The 13,034-nt window shown below is 53.9% G+C and overlaps 2 protein-coding genes across 9 annotated transcripts in view; one reads left to right on the top strand and one right to left on the bottom strand.

The window, feature by feature from the left end:
• The window catches only part of SLAMF7 (SLAM family member 7), a 24,583-nt gene extending 21,988 nt beyond the window's left edge, over positions 1–2,595 (top strand). Inside the window, exon 7 of the mRNA XM_040635926.1 lies at positions 2,474–2,595. Coding sequence (XP_040491860.1) covers positions 2,474–2,584 — 111 coding nt within the window. The 3' untranslated portion in view covers positions 2,585–2,595. The remainder of the gene's footprint in view (positions 1–2,473) is intronic.
• Positions 714–11,379, bottom strand: LOC103672034 (SLAM family member 9-like). 8 transcript variants are annotated; one of them, XM_040635924.1, is made up of 7 exons: positions 11,221–11,379; positions 7,046–7,399; positions 4,298–4,570; positions 3,679–4,020; positions 3,307–3,573; positions 1,257–1,414; positions 714–1,036 (listed from the first exon to the last, which is right to left on the bottom strand). In XM_040635924.1, exons 1-7 carry the CDS (start codon positions 11,267–11,269, stop codon positions 1,013–1,015), a joined length of 1,467 nt encoding a protein of 488 aa, XP_040491858.1. In that variant the 5' UTR covers positions 11,270–11,379; the 3' UTR covers positions 714–1,012. The 8 variants fall into 8 exon arrangements, with proteins under 8 accessions (XP_040491858.1, XP_040491859.1, XP_040491856.1 ...); XM_040635922.1 differs by lacking the exons at positions 714–1,036; positions 1,257–1,414 and adding exons at positions 8,352–8,517; positions 9,011–9,168 and having other exon boundaries at positions 2,723–3,573; positions 11,221–11,361; XM_040635925.1 differs by lacking the exon at positions 1,257–1,414 and having other exon boundaries at positions 11,221–11,378.
• Positions 11,380–13,034: the final 1,655 nt, after the last annotated feature.

Consider the following 13,034-nt stretch of genomic DNA (forward strand, 5'->3'; position numbering starts at 1 on the left):
GTATAGATCCCAAATTATTATAAAATCTGATAGTCCTTGGATCTTAAGAAAAAATGTTCTCAACTCTCAGCCATTAGTTATTCATTCATTCAAAAAATATTGAAATATCGACCATAAGCTAAACACTCTATTGCCATCTGGACTTAGTTGTGAACTAAACAGATACAGCTCTTGTCCTCGTGGAGCTAAACATCTTGTGGGGGAGACAGAAGGTAAGAAAAAAAATTCAACAAACAAGTATATATTTACAAATTGTGATAATTTGACAAAATTGAGCTGGGTACAACGATTATGAATAAGAGGAAAGATTTGCATAAATAAGGTGGTCAAAAGGCTGCTCCAAGGAGATGAAATTTAAGTTCAGTCTGGGCCCTCTTAGCCCATTTGCGTCAGTGTTAACAGAAGACGATTACATAGGATCACAACACTCAATCGCCTCGCAAACCTTCCTATGTTTCAACCGTACGACTTTTCTTTTTTTTCGAAGATTTTATTTATTTAAACAGATAGAGAGCACAAGCAGGGGGAGCGGCAGGCAGAGGGAGAGGGAGAAGCAGGCTCCCCGCTGAGCAGGGAGCCCGATGTGGGGCTCAATCCCAGGACCCCGGAATCATGACGTGAGCTAAAGGCAGCCGCTTCACCGACTGAGCCACCCAGACATCCCACAAACGTGCAACTTTCCTTAAATGAATAAATGAATAAGCTTTCTTTTCTTTCGGAACACTTTAAAACATGATTAAATAAAAATAAACAGGTTATTTTCAACAGAAGAGATGTAGCAGTTTCTTGGAGATTTTGAACTGTTTGCAAATGAAATAGGTTTTACGTCTTCATAGGGATTGATGCCCCTCTCAGCAGGAGATGCTGACAGGTGGGGCCCAGGTACAGAATTCTTTATCTCTGGTCTCCCCGGGTGACCCCTTCTCACGGTCCTCTTGGCTTCTCCACTTGTCAAAGTCAATCTATTCAATCTGCAAAGCTCCCAGGATCAAAAAGAGAAGAAATTCTTTCTTCAAGGAGCAGGGTAGGAAGGAGGCTGAAAGAAACAATGACCACAGGTTAGGAACTGGGGTAAAAGGAAGGGAAGAGAAGAAACGGAAGACAGGCAGGCAGGGGAAGGGATTTCCAAGAAGAGAATTCAGAAGCGTGAGTGGGCTGGAGACCCCTTAAGGAAGCTGAATCTGGGGGCTGGAGGTGAGCTGCCCTCTGGGCCCCATGGAGGGGCAGGGAGAACATTTGCGTCCGCAGCCAATTACCATGTTTCCTTGTGCCCCGTTACACCCAGCACAGGCTGCTCCCTGAAGAACTGTCAGAGTCACATTTTTCGTGCCTATTCCATGCTGTGTACTGGAGATGCCGAGAAGAAAATGGGCCTTGGTCTCGTTCCATGGAGAAGACAGACAGGATGAAGGCCCTAAAACAACACGCTCAGTACCCCTCAAATCATTTAGCAGGGTTAGCTGCCGACTGTGACAACCGTGACCGAGTTCCCTGAGAGGTGGCAATTTATCCAGACCTCTTCTTCACTCTAGCCTCAATGCCTAGAACAACTCAAGACACCTTAAAAATGCTCTGGGGGTGCCTGGCTGGCTCAGTTGGGGGAACACGCAGCTCTTGATCTCGAGGTTGTGGCTTCAAGCGCCACGTTGGGCACAGAGACGACTTACAAATAAAATCTTTTCTAAAAATGCTCTGGGGATGCCTGGGTGGCTCAGTCTGTTAAGCGTCTGCCTGTGGATCGGGTCATGATCTCAGGGTCCTGGGATCAAGCCCTGCATCAGGCTCCCTGCTCAGCAGGGAGTTTGCTTCTCCCTCTCCCCCTCTCTCCCACCTGTGCTCTCTCTCTCTCTCTCTTCCTCTCTGACAAATAAAATCTTTAAAAAATGCTCCGTAAGGGGTGCCTGGGTGCTTCCATCAGTTAAACATCTGACTTTTGATTTTGTCTCAGGTCATGGTCTCAGGGTCAGAGGATCGAGCCCAGCATTGGGCTCCAAACTGATCGTGGAGCCTGCTTAAGATTTTCTTTCTTTCTCTCTCTGCTCCCCCCACCCCCCACTTGCACACAGGCACATGCGTTCTCTCTCTCAAAAAAAAAAAAAAAAAAAAAAAAGCTCTGTAAGGTTATGAATGCTCTTTCAAGGGATGAAATAAATAAGTGGTGGGGATGAAAAGTACAGCATAAGAAATACATCAATGATACTGTAATAACTTTGCATGGGACACACGGTGACTACAAGTATCACAGTGAGCATTTCGTGATGTATATAAATGTTGAATCACTATGTTATACACCTAGAACTAATATTATATGTTAACTATATTTCGATTACGATAACAATAATAATAATAAATGCTCTGTAAACATGAGTTGCTTAAATGAATGAAGAGGGGATAATATATTTATACCCTTGATAGTGGGCAGACTCCACAAGGTTTTAAGCAGAAAAGTAACCCAGGTATTTCTTTCTTGCAGAACTCATCCGCTAGCAGCGTCATGGGCAGAATGATCCAGAGGGGAGAGAGCGGGATAACCGGGAGGTGTGAGCACCAGCTGGTAGCAATGGAAAACAAGGGTTCTGAATGACACCCAGCTTTCTACCCCAGGCAACAGAGAGGCCTGGGCAGGACCCCTAAGGACTGTGATAGAAGAGAAGACCCCCCGGGGGCCAGCAGCCCAGGGCCCCGAGGAGAGCGGGCTGAGGACAACACGAGTGAGAAGTGGCCCCTGAACTTAGCAATGAGGACGCCTCTGGGGGTAGAGCAGCCACAAAGGGTCCAAGAGAAAGTGGTTGGTAAGGAACCAGAGACAAGGAGCCGAGAGATGGTCAGAAGTCGGCCGAGAAGAGGAAACGGACACAGTGATTTGGAATGAGGCAGTGTCCTGCCACGGCCTATGGAAACTGCGAGAGGCCGCCCTTGATGCCGGAGGGGCACAGCCTCGGATTTCCGTGTCACAGCAGCTCCGGGCTTCCCTGAGGACATGGCCAAGGCCGTCTGGGATGCCCCTTCTGTGGGCTCTGCAGGACTGAGTGGGCTGGGAGAAGCACTTGCCCTCGGGGAGTCCCCGGAGTGAGCCGAGCGCCCAGGCACGGAGTCTGGGGCTGACAGACCAAAGCTGGACAGCGCGGCCCTGGGAGGAGGGCTCCAGGGTCCCCATTTCCTGCCACCCCGGAGACACTCCCTGCTGCAGATGAGCCTGCCCTCGTTTTCTTCCACCACCCCCAGACCCGGAGGATGGCAGGCGGGGGTGCTGAGCCCCGGGACCGAGGCTGCCAGGGAGGGGGGCACACATGAGGAAGGGCTTACCTGAGCAGAGGGGCCCGGGGAGGACAGAGCTGGAGCTCTGGCTCACTGGGTTGCTAACGGTGCAGCGATAGCTGTCGCTGACCCCGGGTGTCCAGGAGACACGAAGAGTGGTTCCCCCATGGGACATAACTGCCCCCTGGCCGAGGGGTGCCCATCTGTACTGAATGTCCTCTCCAGACTGTTGCAGGGAGCAGATCAGGGTGATGTGACAGGCCCCATCCTTCGTGATCTGGGAGCTGACAGTGATGTTGGGCTCCCGCAGCTTCTCTGTGCAAGAAAGGAAAGTTCGAGCTCTGAGAAGACTCTGGTCTGGCCACGCAGGGGAGAGAGGAAAGGTCAAAGTTCAGAGGTGAGCCCTCCACCCCCCCTCACCATAGACACGCAGGGTGAAGTCCCTGGTGATGTTGATCCGGGGACTCTGCAGGGCGAGCCAGGCTCTGTACAGGCCGGAGTCCTGCAGCCTCAGGGGCCTGATCTGAAGAGAGTAGCCGCGGTGGACCGTGCTCCAGCGTCTGCTGTAGGCTCCCTGAGTCCCGGCGGCCAGCACCGGCTGGCCTCCTGGCCCTGGCTGCATAACGGCAACACGCCCTCCGGAGCTCCAGGTGACCTTTTCCACTTCCTGCCCGACCGGGACCTCCAGGGGCAGAATGGCCAAGTCCCCGAGGAGACCGGTCACCGTCTCCCCCACGGTGTCCCCTCCCAGGATTCCTGGCCCTGCAGACAGACAGAAGACCCTAGCTTCAGCGCCAGGGTCTCCCCTGCGCACTCAGGGCCCCCCAGGCCCCCTCGAGCTCCTCCTGCCCAAACCTCCAGCCTCCACACTAGCTCCGGTGGGCCCCCCCTTGCCTCCCCTGACGGCCCTGCCCCAGCCCGCCCCCTCCCCCCTTTCAAGGGTGTTAGCCCCTCTCCCTGGGGCCGGAAGGGGGCTCTGCCCTCCACCTCTGTCCGCTTCAGAGCTGCAGTGCACCGTGCGTGCTCCAGTTCGGGGTACCTGGACACGAGGACGGCACTGAGACAGGGAGGGAGCTGCTGTTGCTGACTGGGTTCTTGATCACGCAGGTGAAGGTCAGAGCCCTGTCCCCAGGCCTCGAGGAGACACTGAGGACAGACCCTCCATGGGACACGATAGCCCGGGGTCCCAGAGGCAGCCAGCTGTAGGTCACAGAGCCCCCTCTGCTTTCGACCACACACGTCAGGATGAAGATGCAGTGTCCATTCTCCCCAATCCTGGAGCTCAGCGTGACACGCGGCTGGGCCAGCGGCTCTGTGGGCACGAAATGAGCCAACCGAGGACTGCAGAGATGCCCTGGGCCCTCCCTTCACAGGGCAGAAGGCACAAGGCACTGATGCCAAGACCCTGCGTCATCCTGAGTACGCACGGGAGAAACAGGGGCAGAATCTGCCCCCATCTATTCCAGAGCTTCGGGCTCTGCGAGGCCCTGCCACGTAGCACCATTCGATTCCCAGAACCACCCCATGGAGTGGGTAGGAGAGGTTCTGTACCTACTCCGTTTAACAGGCTCAGAGAGCTTCAGGTAACTTGCCCAGAGTCTCGGCTATTAAATGATGATTCCAAGACCCAAATCCAGTGTCTCGGACCCCACAGCCTGGTTCCCACCCCAACACCGGCTCCATGAAGGCCCCGTGCGCGCACCCACTCCCAGCAGGTGTAATTACATCTCTGCCCAGGAGGGGTCTCTGCAGTACACATCCAGCTTCCGGGTCCCAAGGCTCCTAGAAGATTCGGCCCTTGGCCCCGGAGGGTTCTCCCACCCCCATTCGCTCCCTTCAGCCTGCACCCCACCCCTACTTCCCCCAGGACCAGGAGCTCAGATGCTTCCTTAAGGTTGCCATTATCTGTCCACGTGTGTCCCCAGGCCAGAGCCAGGGGGTGGGGAGCGGCAGGAAGAGTAGCTAAGAGAGTACACAGTCAAGACAGGCTCCACAAAGCCACAGGGTGTGGGAGAAGGCTGCTCTGTTATTTGGCCTCAGCCCTGGGGCCCACCCGACGGCAGCCCCAGGGGCAGCTCAACTGGGCAAAAATAGGACCCCGCAGCCCAGAATGTCCCCTGGGGAGAAGGCAGGCTGGGTAAGTTTCTGCTGCCTTCCCCCCCCCCGCCCCCCATGTGTTCCTCAGAACTGAAACCCCTCCCCCGTGACTCCTTCCGCAGGCCCTCTGCCCCTCAGCACCCTCTCGAGCTCAAGCCCGTCAACGCAGTGACACCAGAAGCACAGGATGTGGCCTGAGGGAGCCAGAGTTCTAGGCCTGCTCGGCCACTTTCTACCTCTGTGTCACTTTTTCTCTCTGAGACTGGTTTCGGCAGCCCAGAAATAAACCCCTCTCCTGCCAGCTGCGGGGCTGTGGAGAGGCTCCCGTGACTTGGGGAACTCCCTGAGAAGGACGAAAGGGGGCCTGTTACCTTCGCTGTTGCCACTCCACTGGACCAGAGCCAGAGGGGCTCTCCCACCAGCCTGGGACCATCCTAGTGAACAGTCCCCTCCAGGTCCCAGAGGCCGTGGGGGGCCCTCGAGCTGTGGAGCGCAGCCCATGGCCAGGCCAGGCCTCCTTAGGGCAGAAACGCTGTCCCCAGCCCGGGGAGCCTGACCTGGAAGCAAGTCCATCTTCCCACACGGAAAACCTGCCTCCTCCAACAGGAGTATTTCCTAGCACACGACTCAGCCCTGAAAAGCCTCTCTGCTTTCCCTCCATCCGTGAGCTTCCCCGTGTTCCTCCTCACGGGTCACTGTACCTTTTTGCTTCCCAGTGTGGGGGAGCGGCTCTGCCAGGGCCCCCCAAGGCCTTGGCCATGTCGCTTAGGCAAAGACTGAACCCCAGCTGATCTGAGTCTTGGCAGAATGCCCTGAGATCCTCCCCGAACACGAGAGGATGGTGGTCCGGGAGACCCTGACACCATCGGGGCCGACCTCAGTCTCCCCTGGGAGGCACTCATGAGTCACTTTCTCACGAGGAAGGAGCTTCCTGCCCCACCAGCTCGACCAGAGCTGCGGACTCGGCCCCCCTCGGTCACCGTCACCACCTCACCACTGCGGCCTAGAATCAGCTCTTGGGCAACAGGGTGTTTTGACACCTGCCTCGTGGTCGACTGGCCCCCTCTGCCATTCTTGCTGCTGTGAGGGGCCTGGGTTATTCTTTCACTATCGATGTGAGTAATAAGCTGTCTGAATCTAAAACTGGCTTGCTGTATCTTTCCTGGCTGAACAAGCCCGCCCTCCTCGTTCGGGGGGGAGGGGCGGGGGGGCACCCACCTCTGGCGTCTCCACTGCAGTTTTCCCTCCTGAAACCATTTTTAAATATCTTTCAGCACCATGATCCCAGCTTTCCACTACATCTGTCCAGAGTGTCCCAAAGCTCTTTCTCGGGAGTTTATTCTCACCAGATGGGAGTGTTCCTGTTTTAGGATCGAGGACCCTCAAGACCAGTCGAGTAGGGGGGTGGCACGACCGATCTTGGGGCGGAAGTCCCCTTCTCCACCGACTACAGCCCTGGGGGTTTCTGCTGCCATCGGCCTGGGGCAGGTCCAAGGCCTTGACGTTGTTCAGGACATTCTCCCAGGCAACTCTACTTTACATGGTCTGTTTTGTTTTGTTACAGTGAGCGCATATTAGCTTTATAATCAGAAAAAGCGTAAATGTTACTACAAGAGATGTGGGAAAGGCTGTGAGAAAGCCTGAAAGATGGGCCCTGCCCCCACACCTGCTGCCACCGCGGGTCACTCACCGTAGACTTGCAGTCGGTACTCCCGGGTGCGGGTGAGGCGGGAGCCCCGCAGGTTGATGTGGGCTCGGTAGGGCCCCGCGTCAGTCCAGCTCAGGTTGCTGATGTGCAGCGAGCGGCCTGGGCCCACCACACTCACACGACCCCGGTACCGGGTCTCTGCCTGGTACAAGGTATCCGGTCCTCCCGCTTCTGCCAAGGTTACCGTGGCTATGGCCGTGGAGACGGAGCGGGACAACCAAGAGATGCTCTCCACCGGCTGTCCAGGCTGTAGCTGCAGGGGCAGAGTGACAGACCCCCCTAGGGTCCCAGTTACCATCACAGGGCCTGGATCCTCTCCGGAAACCCCTGTCCCTGCTGAGACACAGATCAGAAGCTTCACGGGCAGCCCGACTCAGCCAGAGGCTCACAACAGGCCAGAGAGGGTCAGATAAGGGATTATTATTCCCATTTTATAAATGAGAAAGCAGAGACCCAAAGAAATTAGGTGGCTTGCTCCACACAACATAGCTAGTTGGTGGTCGGACAGGAACACAAGCCAGCACCCTTCCCGTCATGCCAAAGCGGTCTTTTTCAGCATTTACGTTGACTAATTCACATATAATAAAATAATCCATAGATGCTGTGCTAGGGTTGCAGATGCTGAGTGGAATGGAGAGAAAGGGAAATTCTCTGGAGGTGCCTGGGGGGACGATCTCTGCTGTTACTCTGAGCCACCCTCCGCTGATCCAGGCAATAGGATCAGAACTCACTTAGCCTAGCCCCACCGCAGCAGAAACCGCCTTGTAGCATCCCCCGTAATTGCTTGTGCAAACACTGCTGAACCGAAGCCTGGGTTCTGGGAACGTCTTTCTAGAAGGAAGGCTAGGGCTGGGCTGGCCAAGCAAGTGGAAGTGTAGTCGGGGGACAGTCATTCAGGACCAGGGTACTTGGGAGAAGAGCAGCAGCACCAGGGCACTAGCCAGACTGCCCGAGTTCAAAGCCTTGCTAGGTGCCAGCTGTGCGATCTCGAGGGGTGACATCTGCTCTCTGAGTCCTGGCTGTCTCCCCTGTGAAACAGGCAGGGCCATCTTCCAGGATTTTGTGGGGGTTCAATGAGATAATGCAAGTAAATGCCTCACTGTTGGTGTTAATCGAGATTCTTGATGTTGCTGGAGTAAGCTGGCGACCGCTCCCCGTTTGCGCCCTCTCCAGAACTGGCCAGCACCCTTGTCGAGAAACGCAAAAACCGGTGCTCAGTAGAGCGACCGCTGGAGTATTTTTGCAGCACTGACACGCTGTCCCAGGAAACAGAAAGTCTGAGACTGACCCAGGTGTGCTGCACAGTGGTTTAGAAAGAAAAGGCTGCATGGCTCAGGGAACCATCTGGGTCCTGATTCAGAATGGGATCCAGAAGCGCCAGCCGTGTCACTGTTCCCAGGCCAGGTGGTGAGTCTCTTTGTCAAAAGATGACCCGAGACGTCCTGAGACAGTGGCTGTGGGGACAAGGGGTGGGAGAGGGGTTGCTGTCCTGTGGGAGTAGGCACCCCAAGCTGGGGGCAGGTCAGCGTCCTGTGCACCCACGGAATCCACGCAACAGCCTGGTGTCCACTTCTTCCGTGGAACTCCCTTGGCTCCTCCCGGAGCATCATGCGTGCCAACAGGAAGCATGGCGGGCCAGCAGGCGTTGGCATCAGCGGCACCGTCCTCGCCCCACACTGGGCCCAGGGCCTGCAGTCCGGCTGGAGGGCCCGCACCCCGGCTGGAGGGCCCGCACCCCGACTGAACAGCTTGGCTCCTCCTTGCACCCTCAGATGCCAGAGGCCGTGACTCCTCAGGCCTCATTCAAGCGCTCCCCGCCCCCCCCCCGGCCCCCCCCCCGGGCTGGGCTCTGCGCTTCTGGTCCAGCCACGCCCACCCCCATCTCCTTCAGCCCCTGCTTTTGTTGGCTTATTTGGTTTTAAGCATTTACTTCACCCCGATTCATACAGATAGCTGTGTGCGTGTCTTTCCGCAGAGTTCACGAGCTCCCCAAGGACAGAAGATGGAAGGGAATTGACCTCTGAGAGAGGAGGGCAGGTCGGTGGTTTAGCCTCAGGCTTAGCGGCTGTGGGTGTGTCTGGAACTTCTAGGTCTGAATCCTGTGTCTGGATTCAAGTGCGGAGAGACACAAAGGGATCAGATCAGGACGTGAACCCCAAATGCCAGACACCGCGCCCCCGAGGAGGGTCAACACGTTATCTTCCCCAACCTCCCAACAACCTGAAAGGGGGGTGCTTTTCTTCCCACTTAAAAGATAAAGGTCACGAGACACAAAGAACCTAAGAAACTTGCCCACGGTCACCAGCTTGGAAGCCACAGAGTCCACAGGAAGATCCAAGTTCACCTGACCCCCCATCCCCCCAGAGCTTGTGCTCTGCCTGTTGTGTTGTCAGCAACAGGCTTTCATCGTACTTCCTTCCTCCCTGGGTCCTGCTGACCCCCATTCCCACCACACACTCAGCACACAAGAGCCCCAATAGATGTTTCCAGAGCTGAACTGAAGAACTGTGAACATCTTTTCAGGTAGCACCTGTCTTACATGTTATTTGGCCATACGCCCAGGAGATGCCCCTGCGGGCAGGGACCACCAAGGGCCTGGCCTGGACGCCATGGAGAGAGACAAGCTCCCAGATGAGCTTGCTCCGTGCAGGGATAGGAAAGTGGGGGTGAGGGGAGCCTTGCAGGAATCTCCACGCCAGCTCTGCCGCCTTGGCCGAGGACAACGTTCTCCGCCTTTCCACGGTGCTGCTGCATGCCCTCATCTCCCTGAGCCTCAGTCCATCAGCCGTAAAACACGTGTAATCCTGTCTGCCTTATCTATATCACAAGTCTATCGTGGGGATCAGAGTTGTTGTTTTTTTAATTTAAGTAAAGTTTCTTTATAAACGGTGATGGGGCCAAGCGCAGGCCACCCCAAGACGGGCCACCTGGGCACATTGATTATTTAAATAAGTTACTTAAAAGCCAGTCAGCACAAGGACACTCAGACCCTCCTCTGTCCCCTGAAAGCAGGAAACAAATTTCCCACGTGAAAGGCTGCCTGTCTGGCCCGGGAGGTAAAGAGTATCCGCATCACCAGATGGGGGAAATTTAGAGCCAAGAACGCTTACAAGCAATCCTGTTACCCTCTTACTTATTCCTGCAGCGTAAAGACCGTTTAGAATTCCTTACTAACTGAAGCTCCCAAAGAGAAGTTTTCTTCGTCTTGTCAATTCCTCACAGATTTATCGTCTCTCGGTCTAAAAAGTATAAAAACTGACTCCTCGGTCATTTCTTTAGGTCTCAGTTTCATTATTGGGCTTCCATGCACACGTCATGAAACTTTGAGGTTCTTTCTCCTGTTAATCTATCTCACATAAATTTACTGCTTAGTTCAGGTAGGAGATCTTGAGGGTAGAGAAGAGTTTCTCCTTCCTTTCACTGCCAAGTATTAAATGCATCAAGGCATTCATCAGCAGGCTTAGGGGACCCCCTAAAACCTGGGGTGGGGACAATCCCGAGGCAGGAGACCTTCATAATCACACATGCTGGTTTTCCCCTGAAGAATGAAAGCAAAAGTTTGAAACTCTGGAGAGCAAGATCAGAGCCTGGCCCCTCACGCAGATTTCTCAAACGCTTCGTTCCCCTGACTCTGGTTCCCAAGCCTGTCTCTTGCCACGACTCAGGTCCTCGGGGACAGGAGCAAGCAGTAAGAATCTAGGGGGACAGAAACAGCTGCTAAGTGCCGGGTTGAGATCCCCTACTGAAGTCATTTATGGGACTCAGAAAGCCCAATTCATGATGAAGGGTCACTCCCAGGGGCTGTTGGGAGAGGGAAGAGAGGCAAAGAGACGTAAGAGGGTGATGATTGAAATGGCAGGGTGAAGATGGGGCAGGTCCTCGATCTCATGCCCCCACCGCCAGCCTGTGTAGGAACGCACAGGGCTCCCTATGACTCACTAGCAGAAGAAATGTGAGAGTGACAAGAACACAGTGTGGGCCTGCACGGTCTGAGATGATAGCTCGTGTACCACACACACACACACACACACACACACACACACACACACAGAGCCTGGCCCCCAGGGAGGCAGCATCTTCAGTGAAAATCACCCTTGGCTAGAGAAATGTGCAGGCAGGTCGAGGTGCCTGGGAGGTAGTGGCAGAGATAGACTTACCCGTGAAAAGACCAAGCAGGAGCAAGGACCCCGGTAGAGAAGGACCCATAACAGTCACCAGCAGACCGGCCTCCCTCAGGACAGCTGGCCAGCTGTGAATGTGTAAATGTCAGCCCACAAATATTTCCTGTTTTTAGAGTTCACCACAATAATCACATGTAGCTTTGGAGTCACAAGATGTAGAAACCAGGGGACACATGAGAAAGGCCAGGGGAACTATATAAAAGTCAGAGCTGACGACGTCACAGCCGTGCTTTAAGCCCTTCGGAAGTCCCCACCCCCACAAGGTAAAGTCAGGCTTGCAGCTCTGGGGGACAAGGCCTTTCCTGTTCTCTTGCTTCTTGCCAACCTTGGCTTCATGCCGTGTCACCAAGTCTCCCATCCTGGACTCCAGTCACCGCAGACAGTTTCTAGAATCTCCCCCAAAACCCCTTAGGATTTCTCAGGCCTGTAAATTGGCTCCTGCAAATCTGCTTCCTGGATTGCCCTGGTCCCCGCCACCTGCCTCACCTACGTCACTCTAGCCCTCCTTTCTCATCCTTTAATTCCCAGTGAAGAGCTCAGTGTCAGCACATAGTAGGGGCTTCGCGCCTACGTGCTTACTGAGGTCTGACACTGAGTCAGCAGGCAGAGAAGAGCAAGCCCAGAATGGCTCAAGGACAGAAAGGCAGGAGACACAGGCTGCTGGCTGTAGCCTTTTCAGCACAGACACAAGGCTGGAAGAATCCAGAGGACAAGACCTTTGGAAGCACCTCTACCTCCAACGATGAAAGACTAGGTCAGATATTTTGTTATTTTGCACTTTTGGTGGTATGATTGAAGGAGTTGTGTGAAAGTCCTAATCCAAGAGTAGAGGGAGAGAAAGGGGAGGCACAGGGGTGACTACACCAAATGGTCCTCATGGCTTTGTTGGGCCATGCAGACTGTTGACATCTCCATGAGGATGTCGTTGTGACTGGTGCCTCCTGTCAGGCCCCTCACTTCTCAGACTTTGACAAGTATCTCCCTGGCATTCAGAGTGTGGAGGTCAGCTGCCCCAACAAGATTGAAGAGAATACACTTGCTTTTAAGAAGGTTGCCAATCACCTCCCTTTGGTCACAGCCTATAGACCCTTTGGCCTTTATCTTAAAGGGCCGTCAGTTAAATTTGACCCAGGGACCCTCCCTGTTCGAAATTCTCTCTTCTCCTGGACTTCTGGATACTACTCTCACTGAGTTCTCCTCACTCATTTATTCACCATAACACACGAGCCCGGGGCCTGGGCACGCAGAGACGAATGGAAGTCTCGGCAACCATGCTGCTCACAGGCTGGGAGGAAAGAAAATCACGTCGATGGAAAAACAAAGTAATGCGGGGTGGTTTCGCCTCAGGGTTGGGTACGGTGGGGTGGATATGAAGCTTTCTGATTTGAATCCTGCTTACTTACGATCTTAGCAAACTACTTCCCAGGAAATAAGACTTCCCCATTATTATTTATTTCCTTGAAGGTGGTTTTTGTGCGTAAAAAAATTATCCATAAGCTATATTGCTTTTAGTAATTCATATTCAGTTTACCAAAAACAAACACACAAACAAACGAATTAAAAACCTTTGCCAGCCTTAAGGGCAGTTCAGCTTGTAAATCATTCCATTTACCAATATGGCAGCCCTTAACCTCCTTTTGGGTGGCTATCAATAGTATTTGACTCATATTACAAATTTATGAATCAATTCCTTTAAGGACTTTAAATCTCACTGTTGAATGTAGTATATTTAGCTTTGAAAGTACTTTTAAAGTACTTACTTTTTTTTTCAGAGTTGAAAACAGATTTTA

Source organism: Ursus maritimus, unplaced genomic scaffold, assembly GCF_017311325.1.
Source record: "Ursus maritimus isolate PB19 unplaced genomic scaffold, ASM1731132v1 scaffold_2, whole genome shotgun sequence".
NCBI classification, from domain to species: Eukaryota; Metazoa; Chordata; class Mammalia; order Carnivora; family Ursidae; genus Ursus; species Ursus maritimus.

Coding starts and splice junctions, on each gene's coding strand:
- LOC103672034 (XM_040635918.1), bottom strand. CDS start 11,269: ATGGGTCCTTCTCTACCGGGGTCCTTGCTCCTGCTTGGTCTTTTCACG. Junction 4,021..4,297: donor AGTGCCGTCCTCGTGTCCAG/GTACCCCGAACT, acceptor GTCTGTCTGCAG/GGCCAGGAATCCTGGGAGGG. Junction 3,574..3,678: donor CTTCACCCTGCGTGTCTATG/GTGAGGGGGGGT, acceptor TTTCTTGCACAG/AGAAGCTGCGGGAGCCCAAC.